This window comes from Tauraco erythrolophus, chromosome 2, assembly GCF_009769465.1.
Source record: "Tauraco erythrolophus isolate bTauEry1 chromosome 2, bTauEry1.pri, whole genome shotgun sequence".
In the NCBI taxonomy this organism is placed as follows: Eukaryota; Metazoa; Chordata; class Aves; order Musophagiformes; family Musophagidae; genus Tauraco; species Tauraco erythrolophus.
In genome coordinates this window covers 51,486,580-51,509,383 of record NC_141466.1, presented here as the reverse complement: position 1 = coordinate 51,509,383, position 22,804 = coordinate 51,486,580, and the positions used below count along the sequence as shown (strand labels likewise).

The 22,804-nt window shown below is 35.8% G+C and overlaps 1 protein-coding gene across 1 annotated transcript in view; it reads right to left on the bottom strand.

Moving 5' to 3' along the window:
- Nucleotides 1-22,804, bottom strand: part of SNTG2 (syntrophin gamma 2) — a 304,188-nt gene that overhangs the window by 29,746 nt on the left and 251,638 nt on the right. The window contains exons 13-15 of the mRNA XM_086608352.1: nt 16,117-16,233; nt 8,126-8,197; nt 969-1,178 (exon numbers count right to left, since the gene is read on the bottom strand). Coding sequence (XP_086464478.1) covers nt 969-1,178; nt 8,126-8,197; nt 16,117-16,233 — 399 coding nt within the window. The remainder of the gene's footprint in view (nt 1-968; nt 1,179-8,125; nt 8,198-16,116; nt 16,234-22,804) is intronic.

Genomic DNA, 22,804 nt, shown 5'->3' with positions numbered 1-22,804 from the left:
GCTAAAGTGTCTTGATTGGAGAAGGCCTATACTCTTAATCCATACATTCTCATACCACAGGTGCAGTTCACTTGGGAGTATGGATGAGTATGGATCTAGATATTCAGCAAATAACTTGTTTAAATATCAGTATAGAGGTGCTTTAAGTTGCAACTTAAATCAAAATCAATTTATCTTCTCTGTCTTCATAGCAGAAAATATCTTCTTTAGAATAAAGTATCTGCTTTAAGAAAAGCACAATTATTCTCTGTACTCCACTCACTATTCTAATGGGAGCTTAGCCACCACAATGCTAATAAACACCCACATTTACATAACTGTACCAGGAATCTTGATCTTAAATTTAAAACCACCAAATGGGAAGTGCACCCTCAGAACTGAGAAAATAATTCACTTGAGAGAATTTTACTAGTCAGTAGAAGGTGATAATCTGCTGTTTAATTCTTAGAATTTAAGACCATCATTAACTTTCCTCTCACTTTTATGCTGAGTCTTCAAACTCTTCCAATGCTAACACGGACAATCCCAATTTACAATTAACAATGTAAGAGCAAAATATTTATTCTCTGAAAAATAGAACCATTATGTTAAACATAATGAATTTACCTCATGTGAGTGGAAAATAAGCTTTCTGTAAGAAAATGTTCAAGGTGGACTAAAGAATCTCTACATAAATTGTTTTCCAGTGGTAAAACATATTCATTTCCAGTTTGTTATAATTAAGGTCAACTTCTAATTTCAAACTGTTGTAACATGCTCACGGACTGTTATTACATAATCGTTGACTTACAAATATTGATGTGACGATGAAGCTTTCAGAAGCATTCAGTGTATTAAAGTCTACTCAGATCCTTAGTCATGGAGCACATCAATCTGATGCAATTATTAAACATACAAATTACCTAAAAATTTGTTATACATATTTTACTGATGAAATAGCTCCAGGATTAAAATTATTCATTACTTACCCCTGTTCTTTGAACTTCCAAGAAAATAGCTCTTTGAAATGATTTCTCCCACACTGCCAACTCGCTGCCCAGCTCTACATTGAAATAATGACTCTTGCCATGTCCAACCATAACACTGAAACAATATGGCCTCTGGTCTTCCAGATCAAAGTCCTGATGAATACCTAAATACAAGTTTGCTTGTAGCCAGTAATCATCAGCAAGCCAGAGCTGAAAGACATGTTTCAGTATGTGATTCTTCATCTAGCAAAAACAAACAGTTAGAGCAACATTGTCTTCTGTAAGTGATGGGTACTTGGATACGTTATGTCATTATGTTAATAAATACCTTGAAGAAATATTCTGAGAACTAAGTAATAATTTCAAAGACAACTTCTCTCTTTGCTTCTTATTCACTTTACCCTGTATCATGTATTCTGAGCTACCTCTGCAGTTCCAAAATACTGTCAAAGTTACCTAAGCAAAACATACATAATTTAAAAGGAGTTTGTAGCAATATATTGTTTACAGTGAAAAGGAAGGAAATCCCTGAACTATTTGAATACAATTCAAGAGCTGTGTACTAGATTTACAGGAGAATATATCTACTCTGTTCTAATTGGGTTCCAATATGTTAATCAACAAGGAAGGCAGTAATTTATCAAGTACCCAAGGGCTAATTCTGGAAATAACAATGTGAGCTTTCAAATGTCCCCTAGTAGCTGCCAATGCTGCTCTGCAACTACAAGGGGAATGAAGTGAGATCCTGCCATCACCTTCAAGATGAGAAGAGAAACTTCACATTAGTCTTTCATAATAAAAAATATCCCTGTAACAGAATGTTTTGTGAATGAACACAAATACAAGAAACTTCCCTAATCTTTCAAGACTTCACTGATTAGCATAAATATAGAGAAAAAGGAAACTAAATTAAAAAGCTACTGCTTATGCATTTGAGTACTTTCACTGACTGAATTTCCAAATTACTCATTTTTTAAAATGTCTCTCAGGTAGGGTTCTTTGCTATCTCTGTTTCTCTATGATGGCATGCAACAGAAAAGATTGAAAGAGAAAAAAAAAAATGTTATTTCTTATTTTCTAAAGTCACCTGCAAACAGAACTTTCTTTCTCTAGCATGTCAAGCTAGGTTTAGGAGACTTGACTCTAGTCAAGCAGATCTGAGGTAAAAACAATCACGTTTGACTGGACTTAAGCGGCTTTAAAAATACCAGAATGCAACTTTGAACTGGTACCCAAATCCCAGAACCTTGCAGTCAGGTTAAGCTTCATAAAGATTTAGAATTAATTTTTCCATAACCTCATATAGTCTATCATATCCTATTGAGGATAAAGCTGAAAGTCCATGCACAAGGAAACAAAATAACTGGAATTTGAGCATCTAAATGTAATGTAAAATATTCCAATACATGTAAAATAAATGTTTAAATGTTCAGGCTCTTGTGTCCCTCCTGTTCTAGATGCACACACAACTGTCTTCACAGGACGGCAGTGAAGATCCACTTTTTAGTAATGAAAAGCAGAGAAAAAAAATGCTCCATTAGCACACTCTCCTCTGTGTACTGCTCTCATATTCACAAACAGGATCCAAATACTCAGATGGGAACTGAAAATTTTCCTAGTGCTAGTGAACTACAGAATAACATAAAGCTGTCAAATGTAACCTTACGCAATTTACTGAAGTCTAGTCTGTTAGCTACGGATGTTTTGTGGGGCAACTCAAAAGCAGAACATAATTCCACCAGGGTAAACAGCACTTTGTTGTCAAAAATGGCCCTGCAGGTATCCAAGTAGAGAACAGTCTTGAGAAAGTCCAAACTTATTTTATGACACTTCTTTGGACTGATGAAAAGGAAGTGATGTAAAATGTCTATGTCTTGCTGACATGCACAGTGGGATCGAGTGCACCGTCAGCAAGTTTGCTGACCACACCAAGCTATGTGGTGTGGTCGACATGCTGGAGGGAAGGGATGCCATCCGGAGGGACCTTGACTGGCTGGAGAGGTGGGCCTGTGAGAACCTCATGAAGTTCAACAAGGCCAAGTACAAGGTCTTGCACATGGGTTGGGGCAATCCTAAGCACAAGTACAAGCTGGGCAGAGAGTGGATCAAGAGCAACTGAGAGGAGAAGGATTTGAGGGCATTGGTTGATGAGAAGCTCAACATGAGCTGGCAATGTGCACTGGCAGCCCAGAAAGCCAACTGTGTCTTGGGCTGCATCCAAAGAAGCGTGGCCAGCAGGTCGAGGGAGGTGATTCTGCCCCTTTACTCTGCTCTCATGAGACCCCACTTGGAATACTGCATTCAGCTCTGGAGTCCTCAACACAAGATGGACATGGAGCTGTTGGAGTGAGTCCAGAGGAGGGTCACAAAGATGATTCCAGGGCTGGAGCACCTCTCCTATGAAGACAGGGTGAGAAAATTGGGGCTGTTCAGCCTGGAGAAGAGGAGGCTCTGGAGAGATCTTATTGCAGCTTTCCAGTACTTAAAGGGGGCTGGAGTGGGATTTTTTTACAAGGGCGTGTAGTGATAGTACAAGGGGTAACAGCTTTAAACTGAAAGAGGGTAGATTTTTATTAGATGTACAGAATCACAGAATGTTAGGGATTGGAAGGGACCTCAAAGGATCATCTAGTCCAATCCCCCTGCCAGAGCAGGATCACCTAGATCAGATCACACAAGAACGCGTCCAGGCGGGTTTTGAACATCTCCAGAGAAGGAGACTCCACAACCTCTCTGGGCAGCCTCTTCCAGTGTTCTGTTACCCTTACTGGGAAGAAGTTCTTCCTCATGTTTAAGCGGAATCTCCTATGTTCCAGCTTATATCCATTTCCCCTTGTCCTATCATTGGATGCCACCGAGAAGAGCCTGGCTCCATCCTCATGACAGTCACCCTTTACATATTTATAAACATTAATGAGGTCCCCCCTCAGTCTCCTCCAAGCTAAAGAGACCCAGCTCCCTCAGCCTTTCCTCATAAGGGAGATGCTCCACTCCTTTAATCATCTTTGTGGCCCTGTGCTGGACTCTCTCAAGCAGTTCCTTGTTCTTCTTGAACTGAGGGGCCCAGAACTGGACACAATATTCCAGATATGGCTTCACCAGGGCAGAGTAGAGGGGGAGGAGAACTGCTCCCAACCTACTAACCACACCCCTTCTAATATACCCTAGGATGCCATTGGCCTTCTTGGTCACAAGGGCACATTGCTGGCTCATGGTCATCCTGCTGTCCACCAGGACCCCCAGGTCCCTTTCCCCTGTGCTGTTCCCTAGCAGTTCAGTCCCCAACTTGTACTGGTACATGGGGTTGTTCTTACCCAAATGCAAGACTCTACACTTGCCCTTGTTGTATTTCATTAAATTTCTCCTCGCCCAACTCTTCAGCCTGTCCAGGTCTCTCTGAATGGCAGCACAGCCTTCAGGTGTGTCAGCCACTCCTCCCAGTTTAGTGTCATCAGCAAACTTGCTGACCATGCACTCTGTTCCCTCATCCAAGTCATTGACGAATATGTTGAACAATACTGGTGCCAGTACCGACCCTTGAGGGACTCCACTGGATACAGGCCTCCAACTGGACTCTGTCCCATTGACCACTACTCTCTGGCTTCTATCCTTCAGCCAGTTCACAATCCACCTCACTACCCGATCATCCAGACCACACTTCCTCAGTTTATCTGTGAGGATGCCATGGGAGACTGTGTCAAATGCTTTATTGAAGTCAAGATAGACCACATCCACTGCTCTACCATCATCCACCCACTGGGTGATGTCCTCATAAAAGGCTATCAGGTTTGTCAAGCACGACTTCCCCTTAGTGAAGCCATGTTGACTGCACCTAATGACCCTCTTATCCTTGATATGCCTAGAGACAGCACCAAGGATAAGTTGTTCCATTATCTTTCCAGGGATGAAGGTGAGGCTGACCAGTCTATAGTTACCTGGGTCTTCCTTCTTGCCCTTTTAGAAGACCGGCGTGACATCTGTGTAAGAACTTCTTCCCCCTGAGGGTAGTGAGGCATTGGAATACGTTGCCCAGAGAAGCTGCGGATGCTCCATCCCTGGAAGTGTTCAAGGCCAGGCTGGATGAGGCTTTGAGCAACCTGATGTAGTGGAAGATGTCCCTGTCCATGGCAGGGGGTTGAAACTAGATGATCTTTAAGGTCCCTTCCAACTTAACCCATTATATCATTCTATGAACAAAACACCTGCATACGATCTGGTATTCGGCATCCACACGGTGACAGGTATTACACCTACATTTGCTTCAAGACTCAATACTGCTCATCCTGGCTCACAGACTATTATATTAATATTTTTTACTTTGTATGTGAAAATGTTATATGTGAAAATTCTAGGCAATAAAAGAAAACAAAATGTTTTTAAGGCAGGTGGCTTTTAAAAATGCATCTAATAGTCTCATCCCCGAAAAGTAAAGGTTTTCAGTAACAGTTCCAGTAAATATGGAGTAACAGGCAAGGTATAGGAAAAAATACATGAGATAAAAGAGGTAACACTTTCAATGAACTTGTTGTTACCACCAAATGTCCATGAATATGCAAGTATGTGAAATATAGATGAATTTTAATTCACATACTTGGATATGCATGTTTGTGTATTCAAGTGTATATTTTTATGTATGTATGCATACACACACACATCTAAAATACAGCAATTATTTTATTTTAAAATGCTATTTCCATATTGGATGTTTAATTCTTGTGTCATAATAAACATAGATGGGAAGTCTACAATTAGGTGAGCAACAAGTGCACCTTGCTTTAAAATCCGTCTTTTGTGAGAAGATACAACAGCACTCTCCACCACAACTTTGTGCTAGTTCTAATCAGCTTCTGAAAATCCTTAAGAACATCCTGCCAAAAGCTTAGTTTTTACAACATAAACTCCATCTTTCAGTCTGCAATGTAGAAACTTTAATCTCTTAAGTTTTTTTTCCGTCTTTTTGGATTTGCTTGGTTTGCCTCATTTATACCAAAGAATCAACAGAAAAGATGTTAAAGTGTTGCATTTGAGCTTTTGCACTTTAGTTAATGTATTCATGGAGACTGGCAATTAAGCATTCATTTATTAAAATGTCAAGAACATTACTGAGTTGAATCTTAGGTAGTTTATTTCCCACTTTTTTTTCTTAATGAAAAAATATCCCAGAATTTGCTTTAAGGATAGACTGTCCTTGAAATTACCAGGCTATTCAAGGAACGATTGAGTTTCAAATCAGTAGTAATATTTCAAGGAGAAAAAAACAAACCCCAAATCAAAGCAAAAACTTTTCAAAAGGCATAATGAGTATATATTTCATTGTTATCTGACTTATTTATGAGGAAAAAGTAAATTTTAAAATAGGTTAAGGAGACAGAATAAATAATCTGGGACAGAGCCTCTGCTCTTTGCTGCTGTCTCAATGATAAGCAGGACCTGAAGAAGTTGCCCAAGTGTACCCAGCTGGAGACATGGTCACATTGAAAGAGTGCTATGCCCACAATAACATGGCTGTGCTCCTGCAGCCTGCACTTCAGAGCTGAGCTCAAGTCCTGAACTACAGGATTGCTATTTTCCTGGCCTGGCACTGCCCAAGGCCCATCACTCTCCTCATTTTTGCCAGAGAAGGGAACCTTCCTCCCCTGCCCAGGGACAGCAGGCTTATAACAGACAAAAAGAGGCAGTGATGGGCTGCAAAACTGGCAGTTGACAGCAGAAGCTCTTCTAGCAGCCACTTAATGAGACTGACACTTCTGTAAAATGCAGATGTCAGTTCATGTTTGAGAGCTATTTTTTCCAGATTTCTGTCAAGTCCTGTGAGCTCTTTGCTCTGCTGGTTGTAACTGCATCGTGTTTTCACTTTTATTTATTTTTTTTAAATCACAGTCAACAAAATTAGCATAGGAAACATGCTCATGTTGTTGAAAGTCAGTTTGAGACAAGTAGTTTGAGCAGGCAGGACATGGAAACTCCCTGCCACCCCATTCTTTGGAGAATTTGGTCATTCAACACTGGAGAAAACTCTCCCTTATGCTGAAAAGGGCAGTAAGAGGTAATGGAGTGTTATTGTCCGGTCTATGATTATTTTTTTCTTTTTCTTTTTTTTTTTTTTTCATTTTCCCTTCTGTACATTGTCCTGAATAACCGTGTTGCATCAGAAAAAACAACCATAAGTAGCACTCTTTAAATAACGAAATTTAAGCTGTTCTTCTTTGGCACAATGTTAAGGCAGGATCTGTACAGGTAACAACCACCCACCTTCCTTCTCCACAACCATGTACATGGTCAAAGGACAAACAGCAGAGAGAAGGACAGTAGCTGCTGAGAATCAAAGCTAATTTGGAATTCTTCAATGAAACAGCATTTTATCTGAAAAGGCTGATCTTTTGGTTTTCCTTTTTCCTGATAATATGTTTGGTTTTATTCTCTTAGGAAAGGAGGCTCTCATCTAGCCTTACCTCACCTGCAAAGCAGTTTTCGATTAGCTGGTAGAGAACTAAATTAATCTATTTGATGCAACTTAACAGAAAATATCTTTTGTAAGTGAATTATTTAAAGAGACTGCTAAGGTTTTGCCCCAAATCCTTTATTTGGACAGGACAAGCTAAAGAGAAATAATTACACTGTCTCTAGGTGGTGTAAAAAATGAAGAATTCTATGGTACACAAATACACCATGTTGCCCTTTGTAAGGTAAAACCTGCTAAAATATTTGTGAACTACACATGATCTAAAAAAGACATAATTTTATACTTCTAATTACTGAAATTAAATAAAAGTATCTTCACATAGATCAAGAATTAGAGCAAAAGCATTCTCCTTCACATTCACTTAAAAAGCTGAGCCACTAAGAAAAATGCAGTATCCAGCTTCATTACACTTAGCTGTGTATCTCACCTGTGCTTCATACAACCAGCTCTAATACTGACTATTTCTTTAATATGGAAGCATTTTAGTGACTTGTTCACTTGGAGCTTAATTAACTTTCCATATTCTCTTACACTTGCATAACTAATGCACTAGTCATTACAAATACTTTTTTTAAACAACAGATAAATTATGTGAATGTTAGCTACTCCTAGTTAAGATTAACTTGAGCTTATCATTAACAGCAAAAGGCAAGCTTTTTTTACTAAATATCATTATAATCATTAGGAAACCTACCTTGTGAATTTTAAATAGAACCTCACAGAGGTTATAGATTTTTTCAGCTCGCACCCAGTCTAGTGTGCTTACCTATAATATCAAAAGAAAATATTAACAACACATTATTTATTCTAAAATCATGTACAGAAGAAAAATATTAACAAGATTTCACCCATCATTATTCTGTTGGATGCTCTAAAAACAGGCACGTTACTACATTTAATATCCAGCATTTAGAAAAGACTGTCAAATAATTCAGTTTTTACAGAAACAGCATCTACAGGAGCGTTACTATAATTAAAAGGTACTAAATAATTTCATTGATTTTTTTCCCCCAATTGTTACTACAGCATGGTGGAAATCTCTTTGTGGTGAGTTACATAATTGTATTTATTTTCCAATATGCCAACACAGAGAACCCAGAATCTCAAACTCAGTCATTCAGCTTCATGTCTCAGTTTAAAAAAAAGCTCACGATCAACAGACCAGGATGTGTTCTTAAATTCACGTTCGAGTTTACATACATTAGGGCACCAAAATCTTCATCTTCATATTAAAACCTGAAAAGGACCATGTGACTGCTATATTTACAATAAACAAGCATGTCAACTGTATGCTTAATAATGAATACGAAAAGACATACTTTCTGTTTTCTTTTGATTTCGTTACTTTATCCTAGTGACACAACAGGCTGTTAGAATTTGACAGTTAGAGTGATATTTGAAGTTTTTCCCTAAATTCTAGTTCATGATATAATGCGATAATCTGTTTTATTTTAATAATAATACCTAGCCTATGTAGTTCAATGAAAAAAAAGAAAGAACCTTTAGGTAGGAAACTTAGAAGGGGAATACACATTATTAGTATATATTTTAGAGCAAAATCCTAGCTCTTGGTGAATCCAGAGGAATGGCTGCATAGATATATAAAGAATTTGACTGAATTATAACTCTGGTGCTTTTAGCACATAGAAATAAGTGTTTTGGTGACTCTTTTTATCATAAGCAATTTCCCATCATAAATTAGAGCTTGAAATATTACATATAGCTACCTTTAAAAGCACTTAGTACTACTTTAAAAGAGTTTTGTCAAATTTAAATATAATATCAGCTGTTTTAGAAAATGAATTTAAACCAATTTTTGATATCATACTTGTTCTCTCATCACTTCATAAAATGTAGCAATTTTTTAGAGTCATATATTTCTAATTTTTAGATTCTGCTACTCTTTTTCTTCTAGTAAGGTCCGTTCAATATTTTATTTGAGTTTTGGTTTATGGTTACTGCTAAGAGTAAGCAACAACAACACAAGTTTAGAAATAGCTGAAACTGAGGAATTATAAAGCTGATTCATAAAGAATTATTATACATTTAAACATGCACGTACTGCAGGTCTTTGCTTAATCCTTATTTACAGGGAAATCTTTTTTACTTTGATGGCTGTTTTGAAAATAAAATAATTAAATAATACAGGTTTTGGCCCTTTACTGTTGATCCTCACAAGGGATCTTGCTTGTTGCAAATTAAGGTTTACAGCTAGGTCCTGAATTTCTTGAAGCCAAAGATTTTTTTCCTTCTCGGTTAAAAGCAGAAGAATCTCTCATTCCTATTACTGGCTAGACAATATATAGAAGCATAAACACCAACTTAATCTGCTGTTTGTGAAACTGAATTTAGTGACACAGGCTATAACCTAAAAGCTGTTGAGACACGACTGAACTTTCATTTGCTCATATCTTTTGTTTTGATTCCTGAGATTAATTTAAACTGTTGGGGTTCTTCGTTGCTATTAATGATACTACCATGGACAACAGTGACACTGCTGTGCCATTAAATTCACTCTGAATACTTCAGCCTTCTCTCCATTATGCTGTGCATCTCTTTCATCCTTTCACTCTCTGTAACCTCTTACGACTTTTTCAGCAGACATAGCTGGTGATGATGGTAGCTGTCAGCACCTACATAAGCCCAGATTTTCTTTTACTGTATATGTCAGAGAAAGGCTATCATACTTCAAGCCAAGAGTGAAACAGTCTGAATAACACAGTGTGCAAGGTCATCAGGAGAACACGGATGACACGTTGAGAGGGATTTTAAGGAGGGGAAACAAACATACTACAAAAGGACACTAGAATCCAAAGAGACAGCTGACATTATTTATAGTTTTCTCAGAACTATCATAGTATGTCTAAGTTTAAAATGTTATTGTTATAGACTGCATTGCTTCAAAAAAAAATCACAAATTATCATATACTTCTAGTCAATGAGAAAAGCTGGAAAGAATCAGAAAAGTTCACAAAAAGTGCAATATCTTTCATTTGCTTTACAGGATGTTTCAGTTTATTGCAGGTTTAAACATCATCACACATTTAATAACTAGGAAATGATAGGTAACTAAGATAAATGACATACTGAAATATATTCCTTAGGCAATAAAAAAGTTTTTCGCATTATTTCCCCTTGGAATTGTTCCTGTAGGTATTCTATATGTTGCAATGTCCTGGGTTTATTTTAGCACGACAAGATACTTATTTTTTAGTAAAGCATTTGACAAAACGTTTCAAGAAAGGTATATTGAGAATGGGTCACTTAATGAGACACATTTTCACTCATATGAATTTAGTTCTGCCAGTGGCAAAATAGTGTCAAAATACATGAAAGCACCAATTAGCACTCACTGAGCTTCCACTTTAATTCTTGTTTGTCTAATACATGAATTTATGACCAACAGTAGCTGAATGCTACTATTATTATTGGAAGACCAACTCCTTAGGTAACTCAGTGCTTAAGGTGATGTATTGAATACTTGGTTTTGTAAATATTTTGCTATATTAAACCCTTCAGAAAAATTGCAAAGTAACCCATTTGTAAACTCACATATAACTCTGAGCTGATCACAGAGATAATAAAAATGAACGAAGACAGAAAAATAGGAACCTGAAGTTACAATTTTAAGTCCATAATGAGAGACTGAAATAAGTATGTAGAGATACAAAAGTGCTAAGTGTTGCAGAAGTACTTTTACTTCAGCATGAGTTTCTGTAAGTTCATCATGTTTTAAAATTAGAATTTTAAATGGAGGCATTAGAATGGATTTCTGAAATAAATAAACTACTACAATCTAGTTTTACTTAGAAGAAGTTATCTCAGCATCAATTCAGGCTCATATTCCAAATATATTTAGCTTTAAATGTGTATGTTAATCCTTGATTTTTCTTTAAAAAGTTAAGATTTAGAATAGAGAGAAAACAATAACTTTAAATTCATTTTGACACAAACATGTAGTAAATAACAAATTGAAAAATAGCTACTCCCTAGAAGAGAATTCTTCAATTATAAAAAAAGGCAGTCATGTCCATTAAAATAGACTTTCATGCCTATTCAGAGATCAGCACTAAAAGATTGACTAGACATGAGAAATAAATATAGGGTTCATGTAAAAGAGAATCACACTTCAAAACTCACTAAAGTTAAAGAGAACATAATACACTCTTTGAATTTCTATGAAAATTGAATGTGATTCTAGCAATCTAGTGGCCTTCAAAATATTAAAAAAAAAATTGAATACATTTAAAGAGTAAAACTAAAGGAAAAAAAGATCAAAGTGGCTGTAATACTTATTACTGGAATACGGAGAATGCTGCATTATCTGACAATTAAGCAGAAGCATCCAACCCCTGTAGAAGTACTAAAAAGGTCTAGGCAAAACATTAAATACTTTTAGGTCAAGAGTAATTCAATTCACTGGTCTCTTCACTCTTCAATGGAAAAAATGAGTCAATTATAATTAAAAAAATATTAAAAGATATTAAAAATGAAAAAAAAGTCAAGAAATATTCTTCAGATGAGCTATGATATAGCAGTATGAGAAGCCTAAAGATGTCTGAAACAATGCAAACTTGATCATAAAAAACATGCACTAAAGAACAGCGAGATCCTAGCAAATTTGTTAACAAAACAAATAAAAACTTGTGTGTAGACTTGGAAAGGTCACCAAAAGCATTCATGGTCAAGACTATGACCTCCAACTCATTACGACTTCTTTCCTAATATGTTACATTGACATTATGTATAATGCAAATTACAAATATAAGTATTCAGAAATTAAATAGTGGTACTCTTAACATTCAAAGCACTGCTCATGTGCTAATTACATTATGCAAGCTTTTTTCTCTGTGATATTTTTCAAAGCTTTTCTGTCACTTTTACATTATTCTTGTATTTATTCCTTTTCTTAAAATTATTAGCAGCATATGCAGTGATTGCTTAGCTGCCTTCACATAAACCACTTCAGCGCTATTTATTTAATGATGTTGAAAGAGATAGCTTTGTAATTAGAAGTAAGATAACACCTCCAGAGGTATGTCTACTTTAAGACTTGAATTTAAAGTCCATATTGAATTATGAGGAAGACATAAAAAATCAAAGAGTACAATTCTATCCTGCGTATAACACACATTCCATAAAACCAAAACGTTTCATTTTTCTGGAAATTTTCAATGACATAAAAACCAGTTTGTTTTTGAATGATAATTTTGAATGATAATTTTGAATAATGTATCTTAAATTTCTTATAGCATACAAATTCAGAACCTTTTCGAGATCTGAAAATTGACGGAAATTTATTCGGTGCTTTCAGAATGTAATAAAATATTGCTTGCATATTAACATTGACAGAACAATAATTTCTATTTGTGCAATGGTGTTTTTCACATCTGTAGTTTTCAGAAATGTGCCACTATTCTAATATAGCAATCAGTAAATGAGATCTGTAAATTTCTTAAATACAGTCAGATAAGCCACTTTAGGGATGCAGAAAGACTATTCTGTTAATCACATTGTTCTTGATATTTACTTCTATGGTGAAGCTTCTACATTTTTGGAAACACCATCTGAGATATTGTTAAAACGGAGTATAAATAGAATATTACTTGCCATAGTAATTTCTTTCACAGTATAATATCCATATTTTTATCACAATTTTCTTTATTTTTGCCCATGGGTAACTGTGTTTTCCATTTTTACGAAAGTTAGCAGCTGTATTTATATTCATATCATCTTTTACACACAATAAAATGGAACAAGAGTAGAAATTGTACCAGATCCTTTTACAAGCAGTTGCAAAGTTAAGGGTAAGATAATTACAACTAAAGATAACTGTATGACTTGTAGGTCATCTACTCTGTGCACACTACATTGATTCACTGACACGCTACATTGATTCAGTATGCAAATAGCAATACCATCATAGAAACATCTCTGAAATAAAACATAATGTTAAACTCTTATCTTCTAAAGATCAAGCAAGTTAAAACATCTGTATTTTTGTCATAGAACAATTCATTTTTTAACGCTTCACTTAACATAGTAAAAAAAAGTCTGTGGGAGTAATGTAAATTACGCAGTACCATTAAATGTCTCTAAAAACAGTGAAACAGCTCTATGCAGAGTTTTGTATGGGTACCTGTGTTCCCAGCTACAGAGCTGGGACATGTGACACAGAACCAGTGTCAGGGCACAGCGTGGGTTGGTGGCTCCCCGGGTGCCGTGGGAGCTCCCCTGGGGTCTGGCAGGGCAAGGTCCTTGCCAGCCAGGGCACATCCCATCGCCATGTAGTGGGCTGACCCCATCCAACAGCTAAGCACCTGCATAGCTGCTTGCTAACTCCCCATCCTCCTGCAGTGGGATGAGGGAGAGAACAGGAAGAGCAAAAGCAAGAAAACTTGTGGGACAAAATAAAGACAGTTTAATAACGGATGGAAAGAGAAAAAGAAAGAAGTGATGCAAAGGTGATTGCACCGTGTCCGTCACAAGCAGACTGATGCCCAGCCAGTCTCCAAGCAATGGCTACTTTTGAAGACCAAATCCCTGTTTTTTGTTGCTGAGCATGATGTTTTCTGGTACCTAATATCCCTTTTGGGCTGTTTGTGTCAGCTGTCCTGGCAGTGTCCCCTCACAACCTCTTGCCTGCCTCCATGGTAAGCAGTGTGAGAAACAGGAACTGCTGTGCAAGCAAAGCTCAGCAACAGCCAAATCACTGGTGTGTTAGCGCTGGTTTAGTCACAAATATAAACCCCACTGCCATACAGGCTGCTATGAAGAAAGTTACGTCCACCCCAGCCAGGCCCAGTACACGTCCCCAGCCAGCAGCAGGGCAGCCCCAGGGACTGGGGCAGCTTCAGCTCTGGGCACCAGGCACCTCCCTGGGGACAGGGACAGGCTGGGCCAGTCCTGGACATGGACCTGTGGGCAGGGCTGTGGGGAGCTGAAGAACAGCTGCTGGGGCAGGGGTTGGTGGCCCTGGGGAGCTGCAATGGGGTCCTGGGCTGCAGGAAGGGTGGGAGGAGCCCCAGGGAAGAAGGTCAGGGACAGGGGCCCTCAGGGCACTGATAATCATCTTCAAAGTGTGGCTTTAGATCCAGGTTTGAATTCTCCAGGTGGGTGGTTGCTGGAAGCTGCTTTATTTCTTTCCCCTGATATAACACATCTGTGGAATGATTAAATAGCAAGAAAACTGGTCAACAAGTTTTATGATTTATGGGCTCTGTCACAGTTACTGGTACATTTGAGTACTGGGATAACAGACTGACCAAAGGGGTCCCCTTTGTTCATTTTTTTGAAAAGCCACTGTTTCTACAAAAAAATTGTGCAGAAACACAATAGACTGTAGTAGATACTGACAAGTAATATGGTACAAATACTAACTAACATTCATCTTCACTTGTCTGCTCTTGGTAGAGTGCTGAACATGATAAATTAAGTAGTTTATCCCTAATTAGTATCACGCAGATGGATAGTTTTAATTATATCAAAAATGTTTCTTCGAAAACAGGTCTGAAAGCAATAACTAAAATTTATAAAGGAAAAGCATTCATGTGGTGTGTTATTTATTTGTTTAATATTTTTGCATTGTTTTTGCATTTTAATTGGATTGTAGTAATTGAATCAAATTTTAGTTCCTTGACTTAACAGAGACAATTTTTTTAAAGGGGAAAAAAAATCAAATTTTTCCCAGACGTGTTGTCTCATTTTAGAAAGAATACTACTGGCCATTTAAAAATACTTGATGTTAATAGGAATCATTGATTTAGAATTTCAATCTAGAGAGAGAAAAAATGTTACTTATTGCTTCTCACTGAGGCTCATGAATAAGGTTTGAAGAATATGTGCTTTCCATGTAAAGGATCAGATTTTCTTTGGATCAGCTGAAGAAACTGAGAGATTGACAACTTTCTGAGTAAAACTGTAAGGAAGCTGAATAATTGAAATTGCATTCTAATTCCACATTTTATTATCTTTGATTAGTTTAAAGCAAAGGCTCTCTGGAGAGGAAAGAACAAAAGGATAAAACAATTCCATGTGGTAAGTATGGGCCACTTTTTAAGAGTTTAGAATTCCACAGCTCATTTGTGCTTCATCCTTTTAAATTAATTTTTATTAGTGTTTTTTTTTAGAGAAGTAGTATGTAAGTCGTCTGTTGTGAAATAGGATCTTGTTACTAGCTATGTAAATTACCAAAGCAAGATGATGTCATTTGTTCAAAATGTACAATTAGCACTGGATTCTCTGTAACAGTTCAATTCCTTGACTGTGTGCAAAATCTACAAGTATTTACTAATAGTATGGATAGTGTATTTCATGACATATCTTGTCTTTAAGAAAAAAGAGTAACTACCAACTCATTGCACCTACAAAACAGCGTAGCGCAAATAAGATTAAAAATATTTGGCCTAACCAACCAGAGAAAAATCTGTACTTAACAACTTTAAAAATCAAAATACTTACTCCCTGTTAGGAATTCTTTGTACTATCCAGGTATGGTAAGATTTTCAGAGGACCTTGAAAGAGGTTACATATCTAAAGCTTATTGAAATTCAGTGGCATCTATGGCTTTAACTACTTTTGAAATCTCATCTGACTACTTCACTTGATAAGGAAAACCAAACACAGACACAACAAACAAGTTTCCATTTACCATGCAACTATCACAAAAATATTATTTTTTTTTACCGGTGGAGTGCTGAAAATGTAGAAAGATGAACCTTTCAGTGCCAGAAACTTGAATTTGTAGAGCTGAGATGAATCAGTTCCTTCGAGTCTCTCATTTACCCATCCCATATGTATGACCTGTAAAAGAAAATAATTGAAAATTAAAAGGTTTTTTGTTTAGTGGAGCATAAGATATATCTGAATATGTCAAGTCTTTCTGCAAGGAATAGTGGTCATATTAGAACAGAATTCATCATTCCCTTCTTCACATTTGCCTTGCCACCACTACCATACTCTTAAAGTGTATGTTATCATGCCAGTGTGTCAGAAGTCCTTGGAGAGACTTAAACTTGCAGAACAAGTTGAATCTTGTCTGAAATAACCAACATTTTAAAAGTTACCTATATATGTCTCAGCGGACTCTCACTTGAGCTAGCAGAAAAACCCAGGTGTACTGAAACAGTTTGGCCAGCAGTTTATAAAACACATGATCTTACATTATCTATAGCATAGTCAAAACTTAGACATACTGAAATTTCTGCTGCTACATTTACCTCGAAAGAAATATATTTGAACAAATCACTAGATTTATCTGAAATCAAACAGCTTTCTGTATGCTTATGTTTGCCACTGTTAACAAAGTCTTACTTACACTGATTGTCCTTTAGAATTTATAAACTTTTTTTAATATATACTTCATCTCATGACGATTTATGTTCTCATGGGATTAAATGTCAAATTCAGTTACTCAACTTTTCTCTAACAGCATTACAATACATGCATTTATATTTCAGATAAATTAATTTTAAGAAAAAATAAAATTAAGTAAGACTGCATGCTTCCTTTTTGAGGAAAATGCAAATGTATAAAGGAATAATGCCATAGTATGGTAGCAGAATATCATTAATGTAGTTACCTACCAAAAATAACAAACTTTTTAGGCATCCTTCTGCATACATTAAGAGAAACATATTGCCCCTGAAACAGGAACTCAGATCTAGAATGATCCATTAATCTGAATATACAGGTATTGCTGATAAGCTTGCTTATTTTCAGTTAAGGCTATACTTACGGAAAATACTGAGTTACACAGGGGCAGAAATGTCATAGCATTTGTGAATATATTGAGCCCACAGAGCTTTGCGGGAAGTCAGTGAAAACAGCCTGAAGAAGGCATTCATTAAATTGCACAAAAACTTCAGCATTTGTTCTACAGATAGATTTGGGGAAAATGTGATGATCTCAGGAATGCTTTTCTATTGAAAGCCCAGTGTCCGTACCTGTAGTTATCACCAACAGAGCACTAAGGTGGAAACAACAGTATATATATATACAGTATAGATGCATGCTCATACTCTTGTATCATGAGAATCTCATGCATTGTTTTCTAATTTTGTTATTTAATGTATCAATGATATCTCTCACCAATCAACTTATTCAGAAATAAACAATAAATCAATATGTTGAGCCAGACAACCCTTCTCTATTTACCAAGCTCCAGCATTAATATTTTAACATCTAAGAAACAGCACAATAAATACAGTAACCTTTCCAATTCTCACTTTGCTATTGTGTACATTTAATAACTCTCACCAAAACATTGTTTCTATAGTAGTCAGCCAAAGGTTAGAAACAGGATGTTCAGACTCTTCATTATTTTAACAAAATATATTATAAAATTGCTGATAATCTACTACAAACTGTATTATATATTGAGTTTATCAGTGTGGTACTATAATATCAAACAATACAGACAAAAAGAATAATGTCCAAATCACGGGGCACAAACAATGCAATATCTTCCTTTACATTCATAAAGTCATGTTTGCTGACTTGCAAATGGACACCATTTATTAACCTGTAACAGTATTAAAATCTTCACTAAAAAAGTAATTTACTGATTAAATTGATAAATTGATAAGCATATGCAAAGGATATAGTTCTCTATTATGGTCTTCATTCATCATCATTATCATCATCATTTAGTCTTAGAGCAGAACTCACCAAATAATTTTGGAATTATCCACAATGTCAAATGGCAAAACCAAGTCAACGATAAAGTCTGCAGCTTACCCAGGTCATTCATCAAGCATCATATATTAAAGCAAACATGACACATTCTGAGAAATATAAGTATAAAACTTGTTGCAAACCAAAGAAGTTCATTGTTAAAAGAAGTTCTTAGCAGAAACTCAGGGCAGGATGGTGTCAGACGACTGGAATTCCACTTGTCAAGATTGTGTTTTCACTTCAAAATACACTATGGATTTCCTGTAATTGACAGGAAAAGCTTGATTTGACAGAAACCACAGGTTTGCCTGTAAGTACTGGTTCTAAACACCAACAGTTGTGCAAAAGACAACCATGCTTTCTGGGAATAAAATTTTAAATTTAGAAAAAGAGCACTGAATTTCTCTAACTGAAGTAAAATGAGATTTGTTTTTCAATGAAAATGTGCTTTATGTCAAAGTTCTCTGCCTGATAAATGAGAATTTCCTTTACTTATTTTATGGAATTCACGTGAAGGCCCTATTATTGTTGTATTTTTATCTAGGGCTGCAAAATGCAATAGGAGCACTAAATGTCCAGAGGAGGGCTATGAAGATGATCTAGGGGCTGGAGCACCTCTCCTACGAAGACAGGCTGAGAGAGTTGGGGTTGTTCAGCCTGGAGAAGAGAAGGCTCCAGGGAGATCTTATAGCATTCTTCCAGTACTTAAAAGGAGCCTACAGGAAAGTTGGAGAGCGACTTTTTACAAGGGCATGTAGTGATGGGACAAGAGGCAATGGCTTTAAACTGAAAGAGAGTAGATTTTGATTAGATATAAGGAAGAAATTTTTTACAGTGAAGGTGAGTCACTGGAACAGGTTGTCCAGAGGAGTTGTAGATGCCCCATCCCTGGAAGTGTTCCAGGCCAGGTTGGATGAGGCTTTGAGCAACCTGATGTAGTGGAAGATTCCAATCCCAGAGCTGGGGATTGGAACTAGATGATCGTTGAGGTCCCTTCCAACCCAAACCATTCTATGATTCCATGATTCTATGATTCGATAATGTAGCACTTAATCTTCTGGATAATTCTCTTGAGTATGTATTTAGCTACAAACACAAGACTGCATTTTAAAATTAGCTGCAGACATATTTTTTGGGCATATGTTCCAAGTGTTTTACTGAAATGGAATTGTATTACTATTATTTTTATTGCAGTCACACTGTACTATGACCAGTCTACCTGTGGTAGATCAGAATCAAGAGACTTAGTTTGAAGTACACCCTTCTCTGCACAACAAACATATTTTTATAATTATTAACAGCTATAAACTCAATGTTAAGCTGTTCTGTGTATTGAAATCTATTTCAAGCTCAGACAAAAAAAAAGATACAAAACCACATTCATTAGACTAGATATTGAGGGAATGGTTTTTATATTCACTGAATCACTACAAAATTGTAATATCATTCTTGATCTATATGGATTGTGATAAGATCACTTATTCATTCCACTTCATCAAAGTCTACACAAAACCAAAAAGTAATACTTCAGTTACATTTTGGATACATTGCACTGAATATTACTCTGCTTGATTGAAATGACCAACAAAAACTCCAATTTCACGAAATAAGAACTTCAATCAGAAAAAAAAAAAAAACAAACAAAAAACAACCAAATAATAGATCATCAAAGCAAAGAGAAAATCTTAGAGCCCTTTTTTTGTTTCTAAATTTGGTTATAATTCCCAAGAGATATCAGAAAATTATTAACAGTTTTTCAATTTTCATTTTCTTTAAAACCATCACTTAGCTTTGCATTGTCAGCATAATTTGTGGAACAAGGAAACAATTATATATCTCACAGTAGAAATACAAGAAAATAGTCTGCTGATTTATATCTTACAAAATAAATTAAAAACTTATCTGGTAAAACTAGCTGGTGAACAGTTAAATGTGATTAAAAAAAAATAAAAACCTTTCAAATCCCAAGATTATGGTTTGTATATTAGCACCATGAAACACTTAACAAAGTATTAAAGGTGCTAATAAACAAAATGTTGCAGTATTTCCTGAACTTTCTAAAAGACACCTATAAAACGAATGCCTACATCAGCTTGTTCCTTTTTTTTTTTTTTAATGCAGATGTGAAAAAATTCAACAAGTAGCATATTGGTAGATCAATCTAAAATTAAAAATTAAAGTATCTCTGTAGAGTACTAGCTGAAGTCTCAGTACATATATACATTTATGAACAGAAATACAGTACAGCTAGAAGACACATAAACTTTTTGTTTGTTCATTTGTTTTAGAATTTTTGTATATTTAGGAGAAAAGCAAGGGTTGAGTTGATTTACATATGTATTGCTCCACCATATATGAAAGTCTGAGTGAGACACTTTCTTGGGGAAGAAGCAATAGTCGGGCTAAGTAGCTGAAGAAGATTGCTACTGGAAGACTCAGTGGGCTACTGGTGAGCTCAGTGGGTTTTGAGCTGCATTACTGTCATTTGTAGGGGTTGGAGATAACAGCATGGCAAGCCAAAAAGTAAGTACTAATTAATATGAAAGAGAAAGAGGAATAGACAAAAAAAAGGACATTTAGGAGGGGAAAGAAATCAAGTTAGCAAAACTAAAAATGAAGAAACAGGAGAAAATATGAAATTAACATGAAAAGAACAAAGGAAGGACACTATATAAGTACATAAAGAAGGGAAAATCAATGAAAAAAATATTTGGGAGCAAAAAAATGTAAAGAAAAGAGGATTCCAAATGTATACTTGCCTCTAAAGGCACAAAGGTCTTTAAAAAAGTAAAGGAGGAAAATAGAAGGATTCCTTTTATCAGAATCAGTGTTTGATTAACTTATGCATATATTAAAAAAATAATAAAATTATACATCATTTTATAGCGATATTAAAAATCCTAAGGTATTTTTTACTTTCTTTCCACATATCTTTCTTATTGACTGGTTTATTTACTGGTCATTTAGACCACAGAAATGGAGAAAGAATAATTATTCAGTTCAACAAAAGTCTGTATGGAACAAAAGCAACCATGTGTTGGTACTCAATAAAAAGCTGTTTATGGTTTATAAGCAGGCTACTGAGATTTTAATTTGGTCTCAGTACACGGGTGGGAATATTAGTCCCAGGATAAAAACTGTTCTGTTATTTGAATTGAAACCTGCCATTTGAAATGTTAAGGAGTGCCCATAAGACATCACACTAACCAACAATCCCATTCTCATCATTGCTTTCACCGCTTTGTTCCCATACTGCATAATCAATTTCCGACTGCTATTTGAAACTGTGTGGAAAATCACCCATACATCATTGATATATTATTAAGTTTCTAACATGTTGTAATGGACTTTCCAAAAGTTCCTGCAGGGACAAACTGAGCAATGACACTCATTATGAGGAGATAAAACAAATCACTATCAAAATGTAATCCAATCGTAACAGATAAATGAAAGTTCTTATTTGCACTTATTGTTTCCCTACAGCACTAAAGCATCTAGATACTGTAATGATTGGAAGCTTAACACGTGTTGTGTTTAATAGAGCTATCGGTACATTTTGTATATAGTGCTTTTAGTTGAACAGTTACAAAGAGTAAATGACGCAAAACACTCCAGAGGGAAATGAAGAAAGAAAACCAAGTACATCTCTGATGTATGAAATGCCAGAACAGATGGGTACACTCATGTAATTAAAGTAGGATAAGAATCTACAACAGATGCCAGCTTGGCCTGCAAGTTAAGAACCAGTGTCGTATCATGAAACACAATGGAACAATACAAAATTAAGAACGCAAAGAGAAGTACATCTTGAGGTACCTTAAGCATTTTTTTTTTTTTGTCTTTTCCAAAGCAAGTGGTAGACTTCATGTTTTGAAAAGTACAGATATTGAGGGACAAAAAAAAGCAGTCCTTTCACATACGTAGTGATTAACAAAAAAACCCCACCAAATTTGGATTGCTAGAAGTTTTGATGCATTACATTAATGGTTTCCATTGTAAATCAATTGCATTCAGCTATACCTGAATGGCTACTATTCAAAACATGATGTTTTAGAAACGAAACTACAGAGGAACTTAGAAATGAGGACATTTAAGTGTTTCATGTGCTTTAGCTCAAGAATGAAATTTATAAGTCCAAGCTGGGCACAGTTTGAACACCACAAACAGAAACATGTCCCTATAAACCCAGAGGGAACTATGAAGAGAGGTATGTACCTGAATTTGTGTATCTTCTCAGCAATTGGCTGCCTGTGCAAAATTTACATTATGTCCTTTTGAGTAGTGATTATTGTTTCTTCTCTTTTTTTGTTTATTTTAACAAGGAGGCTGGGAAAATTTAGGCTGATATTAGTCACCTTTTCTCATAACAGCCTTGTTCAAGTTAGGATCCAAAACACAGAACCCACTCTTGAAGACTGGTACTAGTAATTTGTCTTACTGGTTATGCATTCTTATATTATACTAAATAAGTACCACTATTTATGCACCATGAACTAACCAAACTAAGTAAAAGTGGAAAACTTAGGTCCTTCAAAATTTTTTTTGTCTTATATGTCTATTTTATATTTTAGCAATATTACAGCAACAATAAAATACTCCTAACAAGCTATTCTCCTCCTCACCAAATAAAGACTCAAACTGTTTCTTCTGCAGTTGGGGAAAATAAAAAAGAAAACTTTTCAAACTATAGCTGCTTGCT